We start from the raw sequence: 25,666 nt of genomic DNA on the forward strand, positions 1-25,666 counted from the left end.
GTTCTCTTCATATTCCTGGGATGCACCATCCCTCCCCAGTGTATTGAGCAAACTAGAATGGGATTGGAGGTGGGGTAGGGGGTGAGGATTTGGAAAAGAGGTTTTTGAAAGGGTATAAGTAATCCCTGATTTACACTGCAGTATCATTGGATAGAGGAAGTTGTATTCTTGGAGAAAGGTATTATAGTGATCCATGTATAGCTTTCTAATGAGATGAATTTCCCAAATGATCAATGAAAATGACCAAAGGATCGATTTAACTTTTTTAAGATTTTTACTGTAAGAAACAAACTGAAATCAACATGGATCAAACACTACTTAACAGGCAACTGATACATTGCATTAAAGAAAAGATACTTCCCCATTAACTACCTAACAAAATCGAGATACATCTTACAACTCCTTTTGCTGTGCACTGCACTTCTTGCAGATGTGTAGCGTTACAAGGAGAAGTCCAAAGTTATTCCTGGCTATCCAGCAGGCTTCCTTCTCCCTATCGCATTAGGCTGAAACTTATAAAGCCCTTCAAAAGTCGTTCCATTCAGCCTGAGTCTTTCAGATCTGACTTCCACCAACAAGGTTCACCTTGGCGACTCCCTGTTCCTTAAATCTCCAAAAGTCCCATTGGTTCTGTCCCTTCCCTTTTGAAACGAAAATCAACTCTCACAAACATCCCCCTTCTCCAAAGCATTAGCTTCTTTGTTCCTCCACACTCGCTCTCTCTCGCTCGCTCGCCCTCTTGCTTGTTCTCTCGCTCTCAAAAAGCAACCACGCCAGGTGTGAAAATTGTCACTTGATATTTTAGTTGGTTTCTGTTTGAGGTTTTTCTCCAATGGCCACCAGATCACATGGGCCCGTCTCAGAACAGAGATATTTACAATTTCCCCACCATTCCCTTTACCAGAGTGTTCTATTTCACCTTAAGCTATGGAAATATTTTAAAACACGACCATCTTGTAAAGTCCAGCATTCGTGGCAATATTTGTAAATACACAATGCTGACTTAAGCATGGCGTGAGCCTCAATCCTGAGTCACAGGTTAAAAGGAGACATGATTACCCTCCATCCCCAAACAATGGACAGTTATGGCAAATAGTTTTGCATGAAGATAATGGCCTTTTAGTTAGCTGCCCCATTTCCAATTTTATTTTGCTCTTTACATTGTTATTCTACAGAGTTGTAATAAACACCTGAAGTGGGCTGGATATGAATGGTTTGGAAGATAAATGTTATAGGAATAATTTGGCCTCATCTAATGCATCCTTCTCCAATTAATCTCAAGTCTATTTCCATACTATTTTTGATCCTGCAGCAACAGGTTAAATTATTTTCTGCTTCAATGGCCCTCCCGGGAAATTCATCTCATTATCCTTGGTGTGAAATGGTTTTGCTGGACCTTTCATTTTCACATGTACTTTTCAACTCTTTGCCAAGTTCACGAGTGACTAGAGGGACAGCGTGGTTGAAAGAATTGGGAAATCAACTGTCAGCGTTGAGATGGAGGCGGGTGGGGCTAAGAACCAAGAGGGAATAAGGGAAGGGGCTGGGATGTGTAACATATTCTGTTTAATTTCTCCATATGTTAAATCTGTTGTTAATTTCATTCCATTTTTTCCTTTGGCAGAGGCTTTTACATCCTTGATTCACATTGCAAGCAATCACACCAACTCCATGTTCAAGACAGGGTACAGGACAATGGCAAAGGAGGCTACGGAAGTGGTGAAAGGGCTGTTTACTGACATATCCCTCTATGTCCTGGATTTGAGCTGGAGCTTTGAGGACATCGTCCTGAGTTTCTTTGACAGCCTTTTCCCATTGGTTTACAATCGGCTGATACACCCTGGACTCAATGAGGTTTCCCTGGATTATTTAGAGTGCCTACGATTGGCCAGGCAGGATATCAACCCCTTTGGGACTTACCCGATGAAGATGGTAGCTGAGGTGGCCAGGCCACTGCAGGCAATGAAAACTCTCCTGCAAGTCTTGAACATAGGCAGCGAGGTGATAAATATGACCAAGAATGTCGTTTTCACCCGAGAGTGTATCAGAGCCCTGGTGAAGATGGAATATTGCTCTCACTGTCATGGCCTTACTCTGATCAAACCCTGTGTCGCATATTGTCTGAATGTAATGCGGGGATGTCTGGCTAATGTTGCAGATATTGACCCACATTGGCGGGGCTATATTTCAAACCTGGACGAGCTCACCAGTATCATTACAGGACCACGAGGTGTGGAACAGGCATTGCTAAGAGTGGCGCCACTGGTTAATGAAGCTATTTTGCACGCCCAGCTGAATGGACCAGAAATCTCCACTACAGTAAGTAATGATATGTTACAGTGCGTTGGTGGCAATGTTCAGACACTTCAAGCATTGCATCAGACTAAAGCGCAGGCCGGCAGGGTAAAATTAATTCTCCACATTTTTCTGAGTGTACATACCTCTCTCAAAATGGTGTGTCTATTTGTATTTGTTTTTTTTATTATTAACTCTGCCTGTGTCTCTGTCTCACTATGCTTATCAGAGAATGTGTGTGTGTGTATACAAGCCTCTCTCTACTTAACTGGGCATCTCATTCTCTCTTTTAGTCTGCCTCTATTTCATGCCCTGTCTGCTCCATTCTCTTTCCCTCTTCCAAGTTATGTTTGTCACTGTTTGTTTTTCTGTTTATCTGAGCATCATTTTCTCTGTTTTCTTGCATTTCTGTCTCTGTTTATCTATTTCCTTCTGTCTCCACCCCATTGCCTCTCTATGTTTGCTGTTTACTTGTATCTGTGTTTATCGCAGTCTCCCTTCTCACTTTGTCTGTCTGTGTGTGACTCTTTCTTTCTCTTCAGCTTGGTTTATCTGTGTCTCTTGTTGGGCTCACAGTTGATCTCTCTGCTGCTCTCTCGTATTTCTCCTCCCCTCCACTCTCCCCCCCACCCTTTGCTTCACCTCTGTTCATTCTGTGATCAGAATCACAGAATTGTTACGGTGTAGAATGAGGCCATTCGGCCCATCGTGTCTGCACTGGCTCTCTGAGCGTTTTAATTTGGTGCCAATGTCCTGCCATTTCCCCGTAACCCTGCACATTGTTTCTATTTAAATAATCATCCAACGCCCTTTTGAATGCTTCAATTGAACCTGCCTCTATTACACTTCCAGGCAGTGCATTCCAAACCCTAACTACTCGCTGTGTGAAAAAAAAAATTCTCACCTCGCATTTGCTTCTTTTGCAAAGTACTTTAAAACTGTGCCCTCTAGTTCTCTATCCATTTACGAGCAGGAACAGTTTCTCGCTATCTACTCTGTCCAGATCCCTCATTATTTTGAAAACTTCTATCAAGTCTCCTCTGAGCCACCTCCTCTCCAAGGAGGAGAACATTCTGAAGGAGAGCATCTATCTCCACTTGGAGAGGCAAGGTTTGATCAGGGATAGTCAGCATGGCTTCAGATAGTCAGAAGGAGGTCATGCCTAACAAATTTGATTGAATTTTTTGAGGAGGTGACCAGGTGTGTAGATGAGGGTAGTTCAGTTGATGTAGTTTATATGGATTTCAGCAAAGCCTTTGACAAGGTCCCACATGGGAGACTTATAAAGAAGGCAAATGCACATGGGATACAGGGTAATTTGATAAGGTGGATTCAAAATTGGCTTAGTTGTAGGAGACAGGGTGATGACAGAAGGATGCTTTAGTGACTGGAAGCCAGTGTCCAGTGGCGTACCACAGGGATCTGTGCTGGGTCCCCTATTATTTGTCATTTATATAAATGACATAGATGACTATGTGCAAAGAGGCATGTTAGTGGGGTGGTGAAAAAGGCATCTGGGACACTTGCCTTTATCAATCGAGGCACAGATTACAAAAGCCCTCATGTTGGAGCTGTAGAGAACCTTAGTGAGGCCACAGCTGGAGTACTGTGTGCAGTTCTGGTTGCCACATTATAGGAAGGATGTGATTGCAGTGGATGGGGTGCAGAGGAGGTTTACCAGGATGTTGCCTGGGATGAAACATTTAAGTTATGAAGAGAGGTTGGATAGACTTGGGTTGTTTTCTTTGGAGCAGAGAAGACCAAGGGGCGACCTGATTGAGGTGTACAAGATTATGAGGGGCATGGACAGGGTGGATAGGGAGCAGCTGTTCCCCTTCGTTGAAGGGTCAATCACGAGGGGACATAAGTTCAAGGTGAGGGGCAGGAGGTTTAGGGGGGATGTGAGGAAAAACTTTTTTGCCCAGAGGGTGGTGACGGTCTGGAATGTGCTGCCTGGGAGGGCAATGGAGGAGGGTTGCCTCACACCCTTTAAAAAGTACCTGGATGAGCACTTGGCACGTTATAACATTCAAGGCTATGGGCCAAGTGCTGGTAAATGGGATTAGGTAGGTCAGTTGTTTCTCACGTGTCAGTGCAGACTCAATGGGCCGAAGGGCCTCTTCTGTACTGTGTGATTCTATGATTCTGTGAAGGAAAACAGTCCTAACTTTTGCAATCTTTCCTCATAACTGAAATGTCTCATCCCTGGAACCATTCTCTTAACCTCTTCTGCACTCTCTCCAGTATGTTCACACCCTGCCTATAGTGTGGCTCCCAGAACTGTACACAATACTCCAGCTGATGGTCTAATCAGTGTCTTATATAAGTTATTCATAACCTCACTGCTCTAATACTCTATGCCCCTATTGATGAAGCCTAGAATACTGTATGCTTTAGAAACAGCTCTCTCTACCTGTCCTGCCACCTTTAATAATTTATATACATATACACCCAGGACTCTCTGCTCCTGCACACCCTTTAGAATAGTATCCTTTATTTTATACTGCCTCTCCATCTTCTTTGTACCAAAGTGCATCACCTCACACTTCTCCACATTGAACTTCATCTGCCACCTATCTGCCCACTCCACCAATGTGTTAATGTCCTTTTGAAGTTTTACGCTGTCCTCCTCACAGTTTACAATTCTCCCATGTTTTGTGTCTTCCGAAAATTTTGAAATTGTCCCCTGCACACCAAGATCTAGATCATTTATGTATATCAGGGAATGCAAGGGTCCCAATACCGACCCCTGGGGAACTCCGCTGCAAACCTTCCTCCAGCCTGAAAAATACCCTTTAACCATTATTCTCTGTTTCCTATCCCTCAGCCAATTTTGTATCTACTTGGCTACTGTCCCTTTTATTCCATGACCTATAGCTTTCCTCACAAGTCTGTTGCGTGGCACTGTATCGAACGCCTTTTGGAAGTCCATATACACCACATCAATGGCCTTGCCCTCATCAGCCATCTCTGTTACCTCTTCAAAAAATTCCAGCAAGTTAGTTAGACATGATTTTCCTTTAACAAATCCATGCTGACTCTTCCAAGTCAATCCACATTTTTCCATGTGACTATTAATTCTACCCTGAATAATTGTTTCTAGAAGTTTCCCCACCACCAAAGTTAAACTGACTGGTCTGTAATCGCAGGGCAGATCTTTACAGCCTTTTTTGAACAAGGGCGTAATGTTTGCAATTCTCCAGTCCTCCGGCCCCTTCCCTGAATCCAGGGAACATGGAAAGATTATTGCCAGTGCCTCTGCAATTTCCACTCTCACTTCCTTCACTATTCTTGGATGCACCTCATCCGGATCCAGTCCCTTATCAAAAGTACCGACATCTTAATCAATGCCTCCTCTTTATCAATTTTAAATCCTTCTAGTGACTGAGTTTCTTCCTATGTCACCATGGCCTGGGCAACATCTGCCTTGTAGGTAAAGACAGATGCAAAGTATTTATTTAACACCTCAGCCATGCCTCTGTGTGTAAAGCCCCTTTTGGTTCCCTAATTGTCCCTACTCCACCTTTAACCACCTTTTTACTTCTTGATGTGCTCATTGTACCTGCCCTTCTCCCTCAGGTCTCTCTCTGTCACTTGCTTTCTCTTCTGTTTCTGTCTCGTTTTGCCCTAAAGAATAAATATGATTCTGTCGATCTCAATTAAGGTTTCTGCAGACGTAAGCGCCACAGCACAAAATAACCAGCCTGGCTCATGGACATATAAACCTCACAGTGTGAGTGATTGTTTGAAACTGTTTAAGATTTTCTTTGTTGAGTTGTCAGTATTTGAAACAATGAGAGGTCTAAATCGTAGATGTCAGTCGTGGCTTGGCTGGCAGCAGTCCCACTCCAGAGACTTGAGCACAAACTCTTGGCTGAGGACCCCAGTGTAGCACCGAGGGGGTGGCTGGATGGTCAGAGGGCTTTCGGATGAGACGTTAAGTCGAGCCTCAATCTGCCTCTCTCAGTTGGGCGTGTAAATCCCATGGCACTATTTTGAAGAAGTCAAGAGGAGGTTGGCCCTGATGTACTGACCAATACTTATTCCTCATTAAAAACAGATTATCTGGTCATTACCACTTTGCTACTTGTATTTCCTACAATAAAACAGATACTGCACTTAACACTTCATAGTCAATAAAGTAAGTTTTGTGAAGGTTGTCCTGTCATGAAAGGAGTGATATTCCTTCATTCTTCCATGGATTTAGGAAGGGGGAACGACAGTTAGCTGGGATCTCTGCTCTCAATCGCTATCCATTGACCTCCTGCCTCCAAGCGTTCACGTGTAGACCTTGAGAGGGGACAGCTCCTCCCCCAGCACCCACAGCTGCCTAGACTGTAGACATTCATAGAGCAGGATCACGTGTGAGAATTGGCCACTTAAATGAGCTACCGGAGTGACTGCAGAGCTGTCCTGCAGCATGCGTTTGGTGTCTTCAGGAGGGGAGCGATGGGGTAGGAGGGGCAGAATTAAATGGTGAGGCATCTGTGTACAAAATATCTGGCTCTATCAGTTGCAGATATGATACCAAATCGCATGGGCTCATGGGTATGGTTTGAAGGGTTTGGGGAGGGGAAGGGAATGTGCAAAATCTGCCTGATCTGTTAGAACAGTATTTACAAACATCTTCAAGAATATGCATTTCTATACAATCAGGAACAGCAACACTGTCTCTTTAAATATGAGTGGGATGTAAAGAACGAGCAGCAGGTAAAGAATAGAAATTTCATTTTTGTTTTTAAGCAGGCCAGCATCATTTTCCCTTCCTTTTTTGTGATTTTGGCTAACCCGGAGTTTTCTCCTTGTAAAGTTTTTGATAGGAACGCATGAGCCGCAATTGTACATAAAATAAATAAATAAATGAGAAGAATGGCCAAGGTGATTTTCTTTTAAACTGTTTTGTGGGAACATTTCCACAAAAATCAGTAAAAAAAAGATTGTGAGAAGCCTCATTATACCCGATGTGACGGACCCTGCCAGATCTCTGTGTGCCAGTGTGCTGGATGGCAGCCTTTGAGCTCCGCTATCAAAGCAGACTCTCAACTTTTTTTTTTGTTTGTTGGCAGCTCTCCTGGTGTCTGTTTGAGGCTTTAAGGGCTGACTGGCTGCTGCTGGGAGCTGCAGATGCTTGAAATGGCTGTATGGTTACCAAGCAGCAGACATAGACAGCTTCCAGTGATGTGGAAAAGGCTAGAAATTTGTTTTTGGCCCAGCTCATCCTCGCTTTTTAACACCTTGTAGCCCCTCCCCAAAAAAGGGTGGGTTGGGGGAGGTGGTGACACCCAAACAGCACACGTTTCTAGCCATTGGACACGATATTCATTTGACAAGCACAGATGGCTGAATGAAGCACTGGTGACTTAAACAACTGTTGCACTCCAAAGTGCGGTGTCACTAATTAGCACAGAATTATTCCAATTTGAGCAGGAGTGTCCACGAGCTGGGTAGGTTTTGTGTAAGACACCCATCTATCTGAGCTACTTGACCTCTCCCTTCAGAATCTGCTTCAAAGCTTCTGGCCCCTCTCTAGAGTTGTTCCTGGTCAGCTGCGAAGGTCTATGGTCATACAGTCGTTACAGCGCAGAAGGAGGCCACTCGGCCCATCTCTGGAGTTGGGTATCAAGTCTTCAACCTCTTGCCCCATAATGTCCCTAACTTTTTGATTCCAGGCGGTTCTCGAGCTCAGGATATGTAAGAAGCAGCCCTCAATACACTGCTGAGCTGCTCTGGTCTATCTTGGCCATGCTTGTCACTACACTGAGTGAGAACACTAACTAGCTAGGGACTTACAGCGAAGGACAGCAGAGCAACAACAACCTGCCTTCATGTAACACCTTCAATATAGCAAATCGTCCCCAAGCATTGCACAGGACAAACATTTGGACACCGGGCCACATGAGATGTTAGGACCCATGACCAATGGCTTGACCGATTAATTAGGTTTTGAGGAGCATCTTGAATAAGGGGTGAGAGGTGGAGAGGATTAGGGAAGGAATTCCATGTCTGTGGGTCAGTGCCTTATAATGATGGTACCAGAGGAACTTTCATCTCCTTTATCCAATTGACCTGCCCAGTTTCTGTTGGATAAGAGACTGAAATCTCTCAGTTTAGTTTCGGCACTAATCTCAGTTGGGAACAGTTGGAAGTTGGGTTGAGTTGTTATAAAAGGCAGAAAGGCTTGGATTTATATAGCAACCCCAAGGACATCCCAAAGCTCTCTACAGACAGTGAAGTACTTTTGAAGTGTAGTCATTGTTGTAATGTAGGAAACAGAAAAATGTGCACAGCAAGCTCCCTCAAACTGCAATAAATGGCCAGACAAATCTGTTTTTCGCGACGTTGGTCGGGGATTAAATATTGACCAGGAGGCCAGGGAGAATTCCCCTGCTCTTCTTTGAATAATGCTATGGCATCGTTTTTACGTGCACCTGAGATGGCCAACATGTCTCGGTTTAAACATCTCATCCAAAAGACAGTGCCTCCAACAGTGCTGCACTCCCTCACTCCCTCAGTACTAGTACTGAGTGTCCACCTGGATTTCACTGCTCAAGCCTCTGGAGTGCGGTTTGAAGCCAAAATCGCCTGTCCCAGAGGCAAGAGTGTTGTTGCTGGAGAAATGACTAACCTGGAGCAGTGTTACCTGGGTGCAGGTAATCGGCTGTCCAACTCCTGGGTCTCAGTTTAAAGTGAGGGCGGAAGGAAGCTGTTGTCTGTATCCCAGAAGGTGCGAAGGGGAAAGGGAGGCAGCTGATTTCTGCAGCATTGAGAGGCGAGTTGAACTTTTCCAGTTCAGCTGATTCTTGGGTGACATTGAGTTGGTTTCTGTTGGAGAATGGAGATATGAACCAGCCTGAGATTCTGCTGGGAATTAATTAAAGTATTACCTGCCTTCAATTATAGTTCATATGTAATTAATAAAATTCCAAGCCCTCTGACTGTTTTTGAGTTGAGAGAATGTATCATTAAGTTGCCAGAATTCCATATCTCGAGCATGTTCTGACCATTAGCATGTGCCAGACCTGGACCTGGGACTTTTTCCTTTTCGGAGTGAGGAAGACATTTTTACTGAGGAATTACCTCATTTCACGTGGGAGATCAACCACCTTCCAAAGTGTATCAGAATTTACCAAAATTAGTTGAGCATTTTTTGTTAAACTTCAATGTCTTGTCTTTCATCCGTCCTCGCTCTGAGGATTGTCCACACTATGAACAATCTTTCTCCACTGATTTCTCTTCTCCGCTGCCCTCGCTGCCTGTCCCATAGCGATCCCAGCCCATGTCCTGATGTTATCCATTCGTGTCACGCTGGGTCTTCTTTGCACATGATTTCCAGGTGTTTTGCCTTGCATTACCTCTTTCTCCAAACACTCCCCTCCTGTTTGCACACCGTATCCAAAATATGTGAGCTTCCTTAATATCACTGCCTCAGACAGGTTCCCCCTGGCACCAGCTTTCTGGAGCACTCCCTTGTTTGTCCACTTGGCTGTCCGTGACACATGTAATATCCATCTGGGTCCTTTCATTTCAGATGCTCTCATTCGAGCCTCATCATTCTTCTTGATGGTCAACTTTCACAGATTTATTGTCCCATTTTATCTTCTTTGAATGGGCCTCAGTGGGAGAGGAAGCCACTTCAAGCTGGAGTTCTTCTCAAGGGCCAGTGGAGCTTTAGTGAGCAATCCTGTGCCAATTGGGTACAGAGGAGGGTTGACAGACCGAACTTACACTTCCATTGCTGCCTGATGGGGGATGCTAGTGTTTCCATGTGGGCACTAAGCTCAGCTTGTACAAAACACGAGTTATATTGTGTAAGGAGAGTTTAATGGCAGCTTGGTTTTTCTTCAGTTTAGAGTTATACCTCAGCAGGAGTGTGTGATTTGGGGGTGGGGGCTGATGTGACAACACCTCTTTCCATGATGCGCTCGGTAGTCAGATTATGATTTGATGGCCGAATTATATTGCTAGTGCAATACCAATAGTGTAATTGTCCTAAGATAAAAGCAAAATATTGCGGATGCTGGAAATCTGAAACGCAAACAGAAGGTGCTGGAAAAACTCAACAGGTCTAACAGCCTCTGTACAGAGAGAAAATCTGAAGAGTCATACGGACTCGAAACGTTAACTCTGGTTCTCTCTCCACAGATGCTGTTAGACCCGCTGAGTTTTTCCAGCATTTTCTGTCTTTGTGTGTGATTGTTCTTCCTGATGCAGGTCACCAGCGCTGGGACCTGGTTCTTAGCAGATGTGCTGAGGTGACCTGAGTTTGGTCCCATTGCTTTCTTTTAATTAGCATCTCAGCTCTGTCCTTGCAACAGCAATTTATATTTTTTCAACAGGCTTTGTTTTACTGACCACTCTCAGACTTAGGGCCTTTTTGGCACTTGAACATAGGCCCCCAGTGCAGGGGATTCAGCATTTCCCCCAGGAGATCAGGTAGCTCATCAACAAACTGAGAGTTGTGCGGAGGTCATTTGAGTGCCAACTTGAGTCTGTTCTCTTTTCTCATGGACATCTCCAGTCCCAGTGTTGTCCATGTCACTACAGGAACTAGCGAAAGGAGATTGGCACTGTCGCAGAAAGAGGGACGATAGAAGACCACTGTTGTTGTACAGACACTGGGGGGGTGTGGCTTGAGTTGTGTTCCCTTCATTCCTTTCCTCTCCATTTCAATCTGCAATATTGCCTCGATGTCTGTCTCATGTGTTTGTAGCATACAGGATTCTGAGTAAACTTCTGTGGAATATACAGCGTGGTGCGTACTTCATGAGCCTAATATTGTCAAAGGTGTTTCTTCACAATATTTTTGTCTTCTTAATTTTTCATCTGTATTTCAAGGACCCCTGAAGCACTTTTTTTGGAAACCTCACAAGTAAGCTGAGTGAATAAGAGGTGTTGGAATTAACTCCCTACCAGCTTCTGGGGTCAAGATCCTCATTGATTGAATTAATACTTTGTGTTTTTTTTCTGGTAAGATAATAATTTGCTTCACATCATTGCTCAGTATGAACTCCAGAAGCCACTAGTGGCAGTTAACACCTGCATGGGATCTGTAACAGAATAAGACTTCTCCATGGAGACTGCTACCTATATGAAAAGAGAAGTTGACTGGCATTACTTCATCGCTGTAATCTTGTTGTACAGCTCAGCTGAATAATAAGCCAGTTCCTTTTGAAGTGATGTTACATAATGCCTTAATTTGATTCCAGTCTGTAGCTCACTCCCAGGTATCCATTTTGTCAGCAATAGAATTTGTGTTTTCTTATTGCCTGTGATCAGAGTGGTTTGTATGTGAGGGGTAGGTGTTTCTTTGTCCCAATTTAAATAATTCCAGCAGAAAGTTTTTTGTGAATTTAAAAATAAGGAAGATTATTTATTATCACACAATTGCCCCGGAGGTTTAAAAATGCAACTCACTCAACTCAGCCACAGTATTGTTCACACAAAGATTAGATACAGATTAAGGTAAAAAAAAATACAGTTACAATTTATGATTGTCGTGGTCTGTTTCCTGGCAGGCCTGTGGTTTCTTAGATGAGTTTATGCTTTGGTGTATTGAAGGTCTTGTAAAGCAAAGGATTTTCAGTAATCGGCAAAGCCTCTTATAGTTGACTTTTGAGGAGGTGAGCTTTCAGGTCAACTTGAAGTTGGAACAGGTTGGGAGAGTCCTTCTCCCACTTACAAGGTGTGGCTGCTTTATTACCTTGGCCACTTGCAGCTAGTTCGATGGCTGTCTGTGGATCTCTGCCTCTGAGCAGTTTCTTGCTGAATTTTTAAAGTAGACTGCAAAATGGTGTCCTCACCATGTAGCTTGTACAAGCTGAAAGTCCTTTTTCCCAAAAAGGGATGGGGTGTTGATTACACATCCTGTGTTGTCGTTTGACACTTTGAAATTTGCCACATCTAGTTTGGATCAGAGACCATCATAATACAATGGAAGATCGATGGGAATCCCATTCATTTGTCTAACTCATGTTGAGTTTCGATATTTCTTGTGTCCATGGCAAAACAGAAAAATGAGTCAACTGGAATGCTCTAGCTCCTTTGTTGATGGTCCACCCTTAAGTAAAGGGATGAGTGAATTCTCCTTGTGGAATATTCATATTTAATTAGGTATTTGCTTGAAACTCAGGACTGTCTGGAGCTCAGAAGCCAAAGGGTCACATGATTTGCAGTGGCCATTTTAATAGCCTGTTTAAGTATTGACAGAAAGTTCATAATATACTGGATCATGACAGTTGTGATCCTCTAACTCACCCAGCAAATCCTATCATCCTGTTTACTGTAACATTACATGTTTGTTAAAGCTGATGCCTGCGTGTGCTTTAATGGCTGAATATCAGGGAGCCTGTCATTGTCAATCCGTATATGTCAAATGTATCATTGTAACTTGTTATTGCAACAGGCAAATAAAAGCTGAAGCGACTTTTGCTTTTTAACAATCCTGAAGTGCTTGTTGCAGCATTTTTATTCTGACTTGTGGCAGTTGGTTGAAGTTGGAGGTCAAGCAGCCATACCAAAGAACCAAAGCACTCAACTAGCCCTGACTCCAGCCTTGTTGCAGGGTAAAATGACACATGGGTGCAAGCCTGGAATCAGCTGGAGAAAATTGGTTTTCCATTCTGTTCCTGCTAGCCATGATGTTCTTCATAGGTAGAAAAGTATAAGGCTGAGGGCAGTAGTAAGTTTAAGATCCAATTGGATGGAGCTATTACATTCAGTGAGAATCTTCTGTTGTGAAGGATTGCCTTCATCCAATGGCTTTTTGTTTTGAAGTAAGGAATGAAGAGATAATCTGCTACTAGGACCATGGCAATTCCACTACCCTGGAACAGATGAAAGGATATGTCACAGCCTGGGATCGTGACTTATTGACAACTACTCATGAGACCTTGTGAGAAGTATGGAAAGGTAATTGATTGGCTGTGGTCTTCATTGATGGACAGCTCAGCTTTCAGGGCTTCCTCCTAAAGAGTTATATTACAAAATGTTTACAGACAGTAAAGGCCAGATTTTCCCATTCTGACACGGGGCCAAAATGCGTTAGCGTGCTTTAAAAATGGAGGGCAGATCCAAATCCAAGATTTCACCCCCCTCCCCATTCTTGGCAGCAGTAATTTTCAATGGCGTGGGATAAGGGGGTGGGTCTCAAGCTGCTGATGGTCCCATTGCTGATGGTCCCATTGTGGAAGTGTGCATTTCAGACCTTCCGTAATTTTAATGGAGTCTGGCTAGTTTTGGTAAGCGATGTGAGTCATTCCATGAAGCATGGGAGAACCATGATTTGGAGGTGGGAACCATATAAAAGGCAAGTACAAAAGGTGTTGCCTACTTCACATGTCATAATGCAATGCTGTAGCATAAGTTATATATAATTTTGCTTCATGATTGATCATAGAGCTTTTTTTTAAAGGTAAGTGATCAGTAAATAATGTGGTTGCCGATTTGTTACTTTTGACAACTGGCAAGCTGTCAAGAGAAAGAATAGCATCGTGAACGTGGAAATGTCTTCAGATGCATTAGAGTACATGATCCATTGGATAACGTGCTATTTTGCATTGTACAATAGTGAGATGCAGATCTGATGGTGTGAAATGTCCCCATTGCTTTGACTTTCTCCTTGAAGTTCAGCTTAGCCATCTGTTTAGATATTTCAAGACTTTGGCAGATGGATGATATTCTGACTGTGTTACATGGCTTTGCTGTGGGGTTTGTTAACACAGTTGTTCGGTGGAATCTCATTATGAATGCTTGGCGGCCTTCCAACCCAATGATGGATCCTGCTCAGCAGGGGTTGTTGACAGAGCTGTCAATGAAAATGTGGACTTGTTCAGTTTGCAAGATTTATCAGTTATTAAGAGTTCCATGTTTTTAAAATGCATATTCAAATTTTTTTTTTAAAGTTTGATAGGGGTTTGGGGGTTGGGAAATGAGAACTCGGGGTCCTCAGACCCATCTTCAGAACTGGGCCGATGTTTCAGTGAAGCAAGGTGGGCTTGATTCCAGGTCAGGTCCACTTCAACCGGACGAAAATAGTGCTGGAAGGCACTGCCGGGTAAGGATTGTGACATTGGGAAATTTCCCGACTCCCAATTCTTACCTCAAGGATGAAAATGGCAGGTACGAAGTGTTTGAATATCATATCCACTAGGTTCAGGAGAGCCAATATTTGAAAAAATTTTATCATGGACCGACAGGATTATAGTGAGAAACTTTGCTTATGCTCCGTGTTGAGCAAGGAACCAAGTAGCATCTTTATTATTTTTACATATTCAAGGAGGATGGAGGAACATAAGTCTCATAATTTTACAGTTTTTTGTATGCCATCTAGCCTTTGTAACTAAAAGTATTTGCTAAACCAAAGCCAATGCCCTGAATTGGTAAGGATGATGATCCAGTCTATTGCCCAGAGACAGGCAGCACATGATTCATTAAACAGCTAGTACACAGAGTGAGAGTTCTCTGTTAGAGTCCCTAGTTCTGTAGGTCTTGCTGTTGCTTTCCCAGACATTGGTCAGGAAAGGTACACCCCAGGTCATAAGCAAAGCACAGTTCACTTAGTGACTGGTGAAGAAGTACCTTGCAAAATATCCTGTACAATAAACCAAAAATGTGACACTTCCTTATTAATAGGTAGCTTTAATAATCAGAGTATGTACAGCTACTGCCTGTCAACTCATGTATACGTTTCAAATAACCTGCTCCGGTTATCATTTCACTTCATAGGGTTTTGAACACAGGCATTTACTGCCTTCCTCTGGACTGGACTGACCATCTGCTGGCTTCCATTTTGAGGGCGACAGCTTCCATTTTAATTCCAGCCATTTAAAAAACTATGGCAGGGAATCTTCTATTAACAAACCATGTCAGGTGATCGCTGGGGCTTAATAAATTAATTCTTGGGTAATTTAGTCTGATTGCAGCATTCAAATGTAAAATGGTTTCATGCCAGTCACCCTGATAATGTGGTCTAATGTCACACACCTGCGACTTCTAGGGTAATATAATCTAAAGTGATTAACCTGAGGGTCTCTTAGTTAATGTAGATGGTCTCACATAGCTCAAGCTTGTTGAGTTAATGTACTCCAATGACATTCATCCTGGGAATTCATGGGTTAGTGTAGTCTCACGTCATCTGCCCTTTGGATTCATAGAGTGATATAATGTAGTCTGATATCATGTACCTGGGACTCATATGTTTAGGTAGTGATGCCATCTGCGAGCTCATGGGATATATAGTTTGCCATTGTGTACAATGGGCAATTGGTGACTCAGTCACTCAGTTAAGTTTTGTTTTCGAGAAAAGCCAGGTATTTAACAAATGGACGGGTATTTAGAAATCTTTCTGCTCTAATTCGGCTCCCCTTTTTCCTGTTGGCTGTTGGAAGTGCTGAAGTCTGCTGGGGACCAGTTTCTATCTCTCAGAGAACCTATTCCTCATTTCTGAGCCTGCACAGTGAGCGTTGACAGGCTGTTCTATCACCATGATGTTGCTGTTCCCACAAAGGCCCTCACGCAGCTTGTGTAATTTACCCTCTCATGGACTCCACCTATCCATTTAATCTCCTTCCACAGTCCATGTGCAGTAACCCTATAATGGGTTCCACCCAGCTATCGTCGTGAGAGAAATTTCTGCGTAAGTACTCTGTCAAGCAAAACCTCAGCATATTCGTCCATCCTCACGTTCCACTAATCATTCTTGTTAGCTTCCTCCACAGAACATCCAGCCTCCACTTCCCTACCACAAACAGCAATGTGATAATGACCAGATTATCTGTATTAGGTGTTAGTTCATGGATAAACGTCGACCAGAACACTGGGGAGAAACTCCCCTGCTCTTCTTTGAAATAAGGGATTTTTTTTGTCCACCTGAGATGGTTTAACATCCCATTCGAAATACAGAGCAGCATTTCCTCAGTTCTGTAATGGGAGTGTGAACCTAGATTATGTGCTCAAGTCTCTGGCAGAGAATTAAACCCAAACCCACAGATTCAGGGTCGATTATTGCTACCTCTTAGACCTAGACACTGCTATATTTAAATAATACAACTTAGTACAGCAAAACTACCTGGACTATTTTTGATTTTGCAGTGTGAGAGATACTGATTTCAATCTCCAGTCTGCAGTTAGTTATTGCAGAATAAAATAATGGTTACAGCACATAAGGAGACCTTTCAGCCCATTGTGTCTGTGCTGGCCCTCTGCAAGAGCAATTCACCTCGTCCCGCTCCCCTGTCATTTCCCCAGAGCCTTTTTCCCAGAAGAGAATTTTTTTCTCTTCAGGTATCTATCCAGTTTCCTTTTGAAAGCCACAATTGAATGTACCCCCACTCAGGCAATGCATTCCAGATCCTAACCACTCGCTGTGGAAAAAAGCTTTTCCTCATGGCACCTCTGGCTCTTTTGTCAATCACCTTAAGTTAGTGTCCTCTGGTTCTTGACCCTTCCACCTACGGGAACAGTTTCTCCCCATGTACCCAGACCCCTCATGATTTTGAATACCTCTATCAAATTTTCTCTTCTATAAGGCAAACAGCCCCATTTTCTCCAATCTCTCCATGTAATTGATATCTATCATCCCCAGTGCCATTCTTACAAATGTTTTCTTCACCCTCTCTATTGCCTTTGCATCCTTTCTAAAGTGCAGTGCCCAAAATTAGACATAATACTCCAGTTGAGGCCGCATCAGTGTATTGTAAAGGTTCATCATAACTTCCTTGCTTTTGTAATCTATGCCTCTATTTATAAAGCCTGGGATCTCATTTATTAATCACTTTCTCAACCTGTCCTGTCAGCTTCAATGATTTACCTCCTTTAGAACACTTTGTTTTGTATTGTCTCTGCTTGTTCTTCCTACCAAAATGTATCACTTCACGCTGCTCTGTCCTAAATTTCATTTGCCAAGTCCACCCATTCCACCAGCCTGTCCATATCTTCTTGACGGTTATCACCATCTTCCTCACAGTTCTTAATACTTCCACCTGACATCAACAATTGGGATGCTACAATTAGTCTTAGCATTCCTTAGATAAGAAAGGAGAAGATCCTGCCCACTCTCCAGTTACCCCTGCTAGGAAATGTACATGTGTAGACATCAAGTAAAGGGCAAGATGTGCCTCACCTGTGTTACGTCCAATGGTCAGCTGCCTAAACACAGTTGATCTGCCCATTGGCAGTGTTGATTGAGGGAGTAATGTTGGCCAGGTCATGAGAAGAGCTTCTTCAAAGGAGAGGGATTAGCGTTATGGGTTCTTTAATATCCAACTAAATAGTTGGACAGAACCTTGGGTTCAACAACTCATCTAAAGGACAGCACTTCAACAGAGCCACACTCCCTCCGTACTGCACTGCAGTGTGGTCCTAGATTACATGTGCAAGTCCTGGACTGGGACTTGAACCACATTCTTCTGACTGGAAGGGGAGAGTTCTATCAATTGATCCAATTTTGGGCCTGAAATGAATGCGCCTGTTTTATTTCCTACAGTTTTAGCTTTCTGAAACTTCTGAGTGGGGACGGGAGTTTACTTGGCTCAGCTAGCCTGCTTTGTATCTCACATTGCAATGGGGTGCTGTTATGACTCTTCTTTATTTTGCCAATCAATCAACAAGGAAAAGACTGAGTGTCAAGGAGCTGCCTGAAGTTTGTGGCTGGGTTAAGGCATACTCACTGACACATTAAACCTGGAGAAGTTTGGCTTTTGTATGCAGAAAGAAACATATTCCATGAGGGTGAGATAGCCTTTGTTCTTGCTAAAACGTTCAACCTGTCAGAGCTTGAATAGTTAGGTCCATATTGGGCTCAATGCAAATTACTCGTGGGCAAAATCTCTGTGACCTTCCTTGCTCCAGTCTCCTTGGCAGACCACTCTCCACACTGCATATGTCTTCAGTCACAAGTCATGCCCCTAATTTGACCTGACCTCTGCTAAGTTGACCACTTCATGTAATTTCACATTCTGCTGAACCCCAGATGCAAGTCTCGGTGGGGGTCAACCAGGCAAATATTTTGAGGAGACCATTTCCCCTTCCCAGGGATCTTTGCTATTCAGCTAGCCTTGTGGCTGAGATAGAGAGAGAGAGAGAGACAGGCACTGGCTTTAATTCTCAGACACCAGTCCAGAAGCACCATCTCAGATATTTGGAAGAATGTGTGCTATGTTTGCCAGCTAGTGTTCTACAATATAATGCTATAATTTCTCACAATAATAAATTATCTTGTGCACATTCATTGTGGGAAATAAATTATTTCCTTCCATTATAAAACGCTCTGATCTGAAATTTGGCAGTCCAACAAAATATTTATGGATTTCCTGAGTACACTTGTTGTTTGTGTATTCTTCCTTTTAAACTTCTTTTAATATTAGAAAGCACTCACATTCCTGTAGCACCTTTCATGGGCTAGGGATGTCCCAAAGCGCTTCACAGCTAATGAAGTACCTTTGAAGTATAATCACTGTTTTAATAAAAGGAAATGCCACAACTGATCTGGACACAGCTGGGTAGTATAATGGAGAGCCAGAGTATAAGGACGTGAAGCTGAAAGGAATAGAAGGTTATACTGAAAGGGTGGGAATAGGCTCTTGTGGAGCATAAACACTGATGTGGACCAGTTGGTCTGAATGACTTGTTTCTGTGCTGTTTGTGTTATGTAGTTCTATTGAGTAAGGGATGGGCTTCCAGGGGGAACTGACTGTCTCTTGCCTCTGACCCCCTTTATGTGGTTTTTGATGGCCGATATTCTGAACCCGTGCTCCCGCCGTGAAATCTTCTCCATGGAAAGTGCCAGCTGCATTGCTTTGACTACTGCCCCGACTTAGAACAACCAATTTGGTGCAGATTGGAGCTCACACCCTTCCAATCTGCATGACCCTGTACCACACAGTGAGCCATACAATTTCCACCAAAGTAATTGGGGAACCGGGGTCAGTCAGTTAACTAGCAGTGATTGCATGCTCACTAGGCCTGGACAGTGATTGCTGCCAGCGCATAAACCCAAACATTGTTTCTCAATGATTTATTCATGGTTTGACGAGGGTTTTTCATTTCAAAGTCAGAGAATAATTCAACATGCTCAAGTCAGAGCATTACTGTCTCATGTGTTTGTCATTCGACCCTGCTCTTAAGGCTTTTGCATTTGGTGCTTTAAAATGCAGCTGCTGGCATTCTGGCCTGATTCACTATGTTATCAACATGCTCTCGTACTCTCCTACAGGAAAGGCAGCATTAAGAGTTGGATCTATTGAGGAAAACAGTCATCAGGGCCATGGGACCAATAAAGAGGATAAGGAGAAGTGTCTCCACAATGATGGGAACAGTGACTGGGAGCGGAAATAATGCATGGAAAATAGAGGGAGGTGCAGGCACTTCATTAGCTTGCAGATGTTTCTTCAGAAGTCTGGCATCTGTCCAGATCCCAGTATTGTGCATTGTGCACTATTTATTTTCCAACTGTACCCCTCATCCTGAAGGGGATGACTCATCCTGGTGTACCACTGCAGCGGGAGGTTTTCCTTTGTGAGCATGGAGAACAATATAGGCAGGTTGTTCAACAGTGGGTATCATACCAAGCCTGATCCTGTCCGTATGCCATGTTCTTGCATGAAACACGGAATTGGCTCCTGGGTTGAAGGGTCTGCTCTAACTCCTGTGTTTTATCTGGGTGGCCTATCAGCATATATCAATGTGAAATTGGCAATTTTTGTTACACTATCTAAAGCCTAGAGACACTGAAATCAATGGTAGTGCCACTGCCTCAACCGACTCTGGCTTCTTATGCAAACTGCACTCCCTTTGTCTCACCATTGCCTTCAGCCATCCAGGCCCTAAACTCTGGAATTCCCTCCTCAAACCTTTCTCCTCTTCAACTGTCTCTCCCTTTTTAAGAGCAGTAAGACTTGGACAACATTCTGGCTTGTGCTGATAATTGGCAAGTAACATTCATATCGCACAAGTGCTGAACACTTACATCTCCAACAAGAGAGAATCTAACCATCTCATCCAATGCTCAATGACATTACCATCACTGAATCCCCCACTATCGACATCGTGGGGGTTGCCATTGACCAGAAACTTAACCGGACGAGCCATATAAATACTGTGGCTGCTAGAGCAGATCAGAGGTTGGGAATTCTGCAGCAAGTAACTCATCTCCTGACTCCCCAAACCCTGTCCATCATCTACAAGGCACAAGTCAGGAGTGTGATGGAATTCTCTCCAGCTGTCTAGGTGAGTGCAGCTCCCAACAATACTCAAGGAACTCAACACCATCCAGGATGAAACAGTTCACTTGATCAAAACCCCATCCAGCACCTTAAACATTTACTCCCTCTACCACCAGTGCACAGTGATAACAATGTGTACCATCTACAAGATTCGCTGCAGCAACTTGCCAAGGCTCCATAGACAGCACTTTCCAAACCCACGACCTCTACGCCGAGAAGGACAAGGGCAGCTGATGCATGGGAATAACGCCATCCGTAAGTTCAACTCCAAACCACTCACCATCCTGACTTGGAACTATATTGGTGTTTCTTCATTTCATTGGGTCAAAACCCTGGAAATCCCTCCCTAATAGCACGGTGGGTGTATCTACACCTCATGGACTGCAGTAGTTCAAGAAGGTGGCTCACCACCACCTTCTCAAGGGCCATTTGGCATGGGCAATAAATGCTTGCCTTGTCAGCAATGCCCGCATCCCAAGAACAAATAAACCAAAAAGCTGCTTAAAACCTACATATTTGACCAAGCATCTGATCCCCTGTCCTCATGTCTCCTTCATTACCTTGGCGTCTGATTAAACTCCTGTGTAATGCGTATTACTATATTAGTTAGTCTATAAATGCAAGTTGTTGTTGGAGTTGTACAGGAACAAATGTGGCAGAACATCACCTCAGGAGTGAGTTGGGTAGTGTCTGTGATAAGGTGGGTTGCCTATGGACTGTGGGAGGGCTAATGGGTTGACTGTCCTTCTCCATCCTGTGCTCTATTCTTCTATATGGGTTTCAGAATCCACTGTGCTTTCTTTTTGATTGGCTACATCTGTGAGTGGTGTAAGATTTTGTGGTTTCTTTATTAACGAGGGAGCCAAAGACAACAGACAACACATCATCAAAAAGCACACAGTATAGAGAGATTGATTTGTATGATTTTGTTGATCCTTTCTTTTCCTGTTTCAAGAATTCAGTGAGGCCCATGTTGTGGGGAGTTCATCTTTGTTAACCATGAAACTAAAACGATGCAGAACATGACAGTGTGTGCCCCTTTAATAAATGTAATAGGGATAGAGTATCTTGTATGTTTCCTATCTGACAGAGAAGCTTAAACGATATGTGTTCCATCAAAAGTTATGTTCTATCAGCGAGCATTTATAATTCCTTTCCAGCAGAAGTGAATAAGAGGGGTCTTGTCAAATGAATATTGTTAGAAACATTTATTCAATGTCTGAGGCCTTTGTTCCCAGACTGGGCCAAGGCCCAAGGTTGAGGGTGTGTTACAGTTGGATTGACTTGTGCAGTATTATCTTGTCTTGGCTTGGAAGCACTTGGAAGGCAATGACTTCGAGGGCTGCCTTTGCGGTAAAATGTGACTAGAGGTATTGGTCATTATTTCAGCTCTGAATGTCGAAAATGTGTGGGGAAGGGGTATGTTCCAAATTCTATTATCCTCACACATTCTGTCTTTGACCATGAGAAGTGATTGACTGCACTGTCCTCAAAGGCCCATCTGCTGCACAGATGTTGGAGAATTCTCCTCTTGTCTGTAGTTCTGCCATAATGGGTGCAGACTTCATAAGAGGATTAGAACTGAGAGTAGGCCTCTCAGCCTCTCAGGAATGCACTGCCATTCAATGACTGATCTACAGCTCAATTCCATTTACCCACCTTTGACCAGTGTCTAGAGTTCCCTGATTGACTGGAGTTTCCTGGAATCTGGGGTATGTCTCTCTGAGCTGTGCCCCTAGGAGCTTGGGAAATCAGTTATTCATATTTCCCACCGCTGTGTCCTTACCACCTTGTTCCGGACCACCACTGCAGAGAATCATGACCATGTAGAGTGCCATTGGCTGTTGGGGGCGGGGTGGGGGCTGACGGGGGTGGGGTGGGGTGCAGGTGTTTGGAGAGTCAGCAATCAATAGTCTCGGGAATTACAGATGTTCCGAACTCGGGAAGGCTTTGAAATCAGGGAATGGACGGGATTGAAATCTGAGGAGGTCTGAAATCGGGTGGTAAGTGGGCTGGGCTAGAGAGTTTGGAAGGCAAGGAGACTGGGGTCAAGGGGAAACTGGGGAATGGGAATTTGAGGGGTCAAAAGTGGAGACTACAAAATGGGGGTTCGGTTAGTGAGAGCTGGAGCCTGTGCAATTGGACTTGTCGGCAAAGCTGGAGACTGGAGGGGTCAGGAGGGATGAAGATTGGGGATGGCTTACTTGAGGAGAGGGAGACTGAGGAATTGGCCTTGGAGAATAATTACGAATATGGGGATTGGAAGTCATGAGGAGAGATGAGGACAAATGTTTGGGGATTGGGGCTGAAGTGCGGTTGGGGTGGGGTGTGTGAATTGGTTTGGGGGACCAGCATCTCCCACAGAGCCTGGAGCAGCAGCAGTAGCAAAATGGTGAATGGGAGGGCATTTAGCGAAGAGCCATATAGGGGTGAGTGTAACCAAGAGACCTGACTGTGGTCAAATACTAAAAGATCACTTCCATTTACTGGGTGAATGGGAACAAGGGCATGGAAAACAAGGATTCTCACTGGATGAAAAAAAGGAAAGAGAAGGGATGCTTTTGAACTGAGAGCTATTAGATCATGGACCTCTTCACTACATGTAGTTATTGAGATATAGACAAAAACTTCATTTAAAAGGGAATGGGATATTGAAAAGGTACATAGAAAGATCTTTGTGGGCAGGTGAAATGGGGTTACAGGAGAGAGTGCCAGCACCATTATGCGGGGAGGGGGGACAGGGGGTCGGCTGGCAAATAGCCTGCTCCTTTGCTGTGATTTGTATCCTCCTATGAAGTCTCTCCTTTATTGCGTCTGAACACAGGGAGAGTTTTGAATGGTGGTCCTCAGCTCTGTTTTGGTGAGAAGTGGCCAATACTTAACCTACTACGCTATGTGTGAGTTCTAAGTTTGTTTCAGGCTGGTCTGTGACACCTACTTTTGACTTGGCAAGTACTGATCAGTTCTGACTACAACTCACAGTTCAGGGTTGTCACCTTCACATGTCCAAACCAAAGTCCAATGAGATGAGGAGAGAGATTGGGCTTGCTAAAAGTGGCATCTACTAGGTAGCATGACGATACACACCTTGATTACTACAACTTACAGATAGGATATCAGGCCATTACACAGTGTTTTTATTCATTCACAGGACGTGGGCATCACTGGCTGGGCCAGCATTTATTGCCCACCCCTAATTGCCCTTGAGAATGTGGTGGTGAGCTGCCTTCTTGAAGCGCTGCAATCCATGTGGTGTAAGTACACCTACAGTGCTGTTAGGGAAGGATTTTGACCCAGCGACAGTGAAGGAATGGTGATATATTTCCAAGTCAGGATGGTGAGTGACTTGGAGGGAAACTTCCAGGTGGTGGTGTTCCCATGTCTCTGCTGCCCTTGTCCTTCTAGATGGTAGCGGTCATGGGTTTGGAAAGTGCTGTCTGTGAAGCCTCAGTGAGTTCCTGTAGTGCACCTTATAGATGGTACACACTGTTGCCACTGTGTGTTGGTGGTGGAGGGAGTGAATGTTTATGGATGGAGTGCCAGACAATCAAGTTGCTTTGTCCTGGATGATGCCAAGCTTCTTGAGTGTTGTTGGAGAGACACTCATCCAGGAAAGTGGTGAGCACTCCACCACACTCCTGACTTGTGCCTGGTCGATTGTGGACAGGCTTTGGAGAGTTAGGTGAGTTACTTGTCACAGGATTCCTAGCCTCTGACTTGCTCTTTTAGCCACAGTATTTATATAGCTAGTCCAGTTCGGTTTCTGGTCAATGATAACCCCCCAGGATGTTAATAATGGGGTAATTCAGTGATGGTAATGCCATTAAATGTTAAGGAGTGATGGTTAGATTCTCTTTTGTTGGAGATGGTCATTGTCTGGCACTTGGGTGGTGCGAATATTACTTGCCACTTGTCAGCCCAAGCCTGGATGTTGTCCAAGTTTTACTGCATTTGGACATGGACTGTTTCAGTATCTGAGGAGTCACAAATGGTGCTGAACATTGTGTAATCATCAGCGAACATCCCCATTTCTGACCTTATGATGGAAGGAAGGTCATTGGTGAAGCCACTGAAGATGGTTGGGCCGAGGACACTACCCTGAACAATTCCTGCTGTGACATCCTGGAACTGAGATGATTGACCTCCAACAACCACAACCATCTTCCTTTGTGCTAGGTATGACACCAACCAGTGGAGAGTTTTCCCCCTGATTCCCATTGACTCCAGTTTCGCTCGGGCTCCTTGATGCCACACTCGGTCAAATGTTGCCCTGATTTCAAGGGTAGTCACTCTCACCTCACCTCTGGAGTTCAGCTCTTTTGTCCATGTTTGAACCAAGGCTGTATTGATGTCAGGAGTGACCCTGGTGGAACCCAAACTGAGCATCAGTGAGCAGGTTATTGTTAAGCAATACCGCTTGATAGCACTGTTGATGACCCCTTCCGTCACTTTACTGATGATTGAGAGTGGACTGATGGGGCAGTAATTTGCCGAGTTGGATTTGTCCTGCTTTTTGTGTACAGGACATACCTGGGCAATTTTCCACATTTCTGGGTAGATGCCAGTGTTGTAGCTGCAGTGGAACAGCTTGGCTTGGGTGCAGCAAGCTCTGGAGCACAAAACCTTCAGTACTGTTGCCAGAATATTGTTTGGGCCCATAGCCTTTGCAGTATTCAGTCCCTTCAGCTTTTTCTTGATATCATGTGGAGTGAATCGAATTGGCTGAAGACTGGCATCTATGATGCTGGGGACCACCGGAGGAGGCCAAGATAGATCATTCAGCACTTCTGGCTGAAGATTGTAATGAATGCTTCAGCCTTATCTTTTGCACTGATGTGCTGGGCTCCTCCATCATTGAGGGTGGGGATATATGTGGAACCACCTCCTCCAGTGAGTTGTTTAATTGTCCACCCATTCACTACTGAATGTGACAGGACTGCAGAACTTAGATCTGATCCGTTGGTTGTGGAATCACTTAGCTCTGTCAATAATTTGCTGCTTATGCTGTTTGGCACGCAAGTAGTCCTGTGTCATAGCTTCACCAGGTTGCCACCTCATTTTTAGGTATGCCTGGTGCTGCTCCTGGCATGCCCTCCTGCATTCTTCATTGAACCAGGGTTGATCCCCTGGCTTGATGGTCATGTTAGAGTGGG

At 44.0% G+C, this 25,666-nt stretch overlaps 1 protein-coding gene across 1 annotated transcript in view; it reads left to right on the forward strand.

Annotated features, from left to right (window-relative positions):
• Positions 1-25,666, forward strand: part of LOC144694292 (glypican-5-like) — a 593,756-nt gene that overhangs the window by 184,835 nt on the left and 383,255 nt on the right. Inside the window, exon 3 of the mRNA XM_078564625.1 lies at positions 1,625-2,319. Within this exon, the coding sequence (XP_078420751.1) occupies positions 1,625-2,319 (695 nt within the window). The remainder of the gene's footprint in view (positions 1-1,624; positions 2,320-25,666) is intronic.

The sequence above is a fragment of the Cetorhinus maximus genome, chromosome 19 (assembly GCF_964194155.1).
Source record: "Cetorhinus maximus chromosome 19, sCetMax3.hap1.1, whole genome shotgun sequence".
Lineage (NCBI taxonomy): Eukaryota > Metazoa > Chordata > Chondrichthyes > Lamniformes > Cetorhinidae > Cetorhinus > Cetorhinus maximus.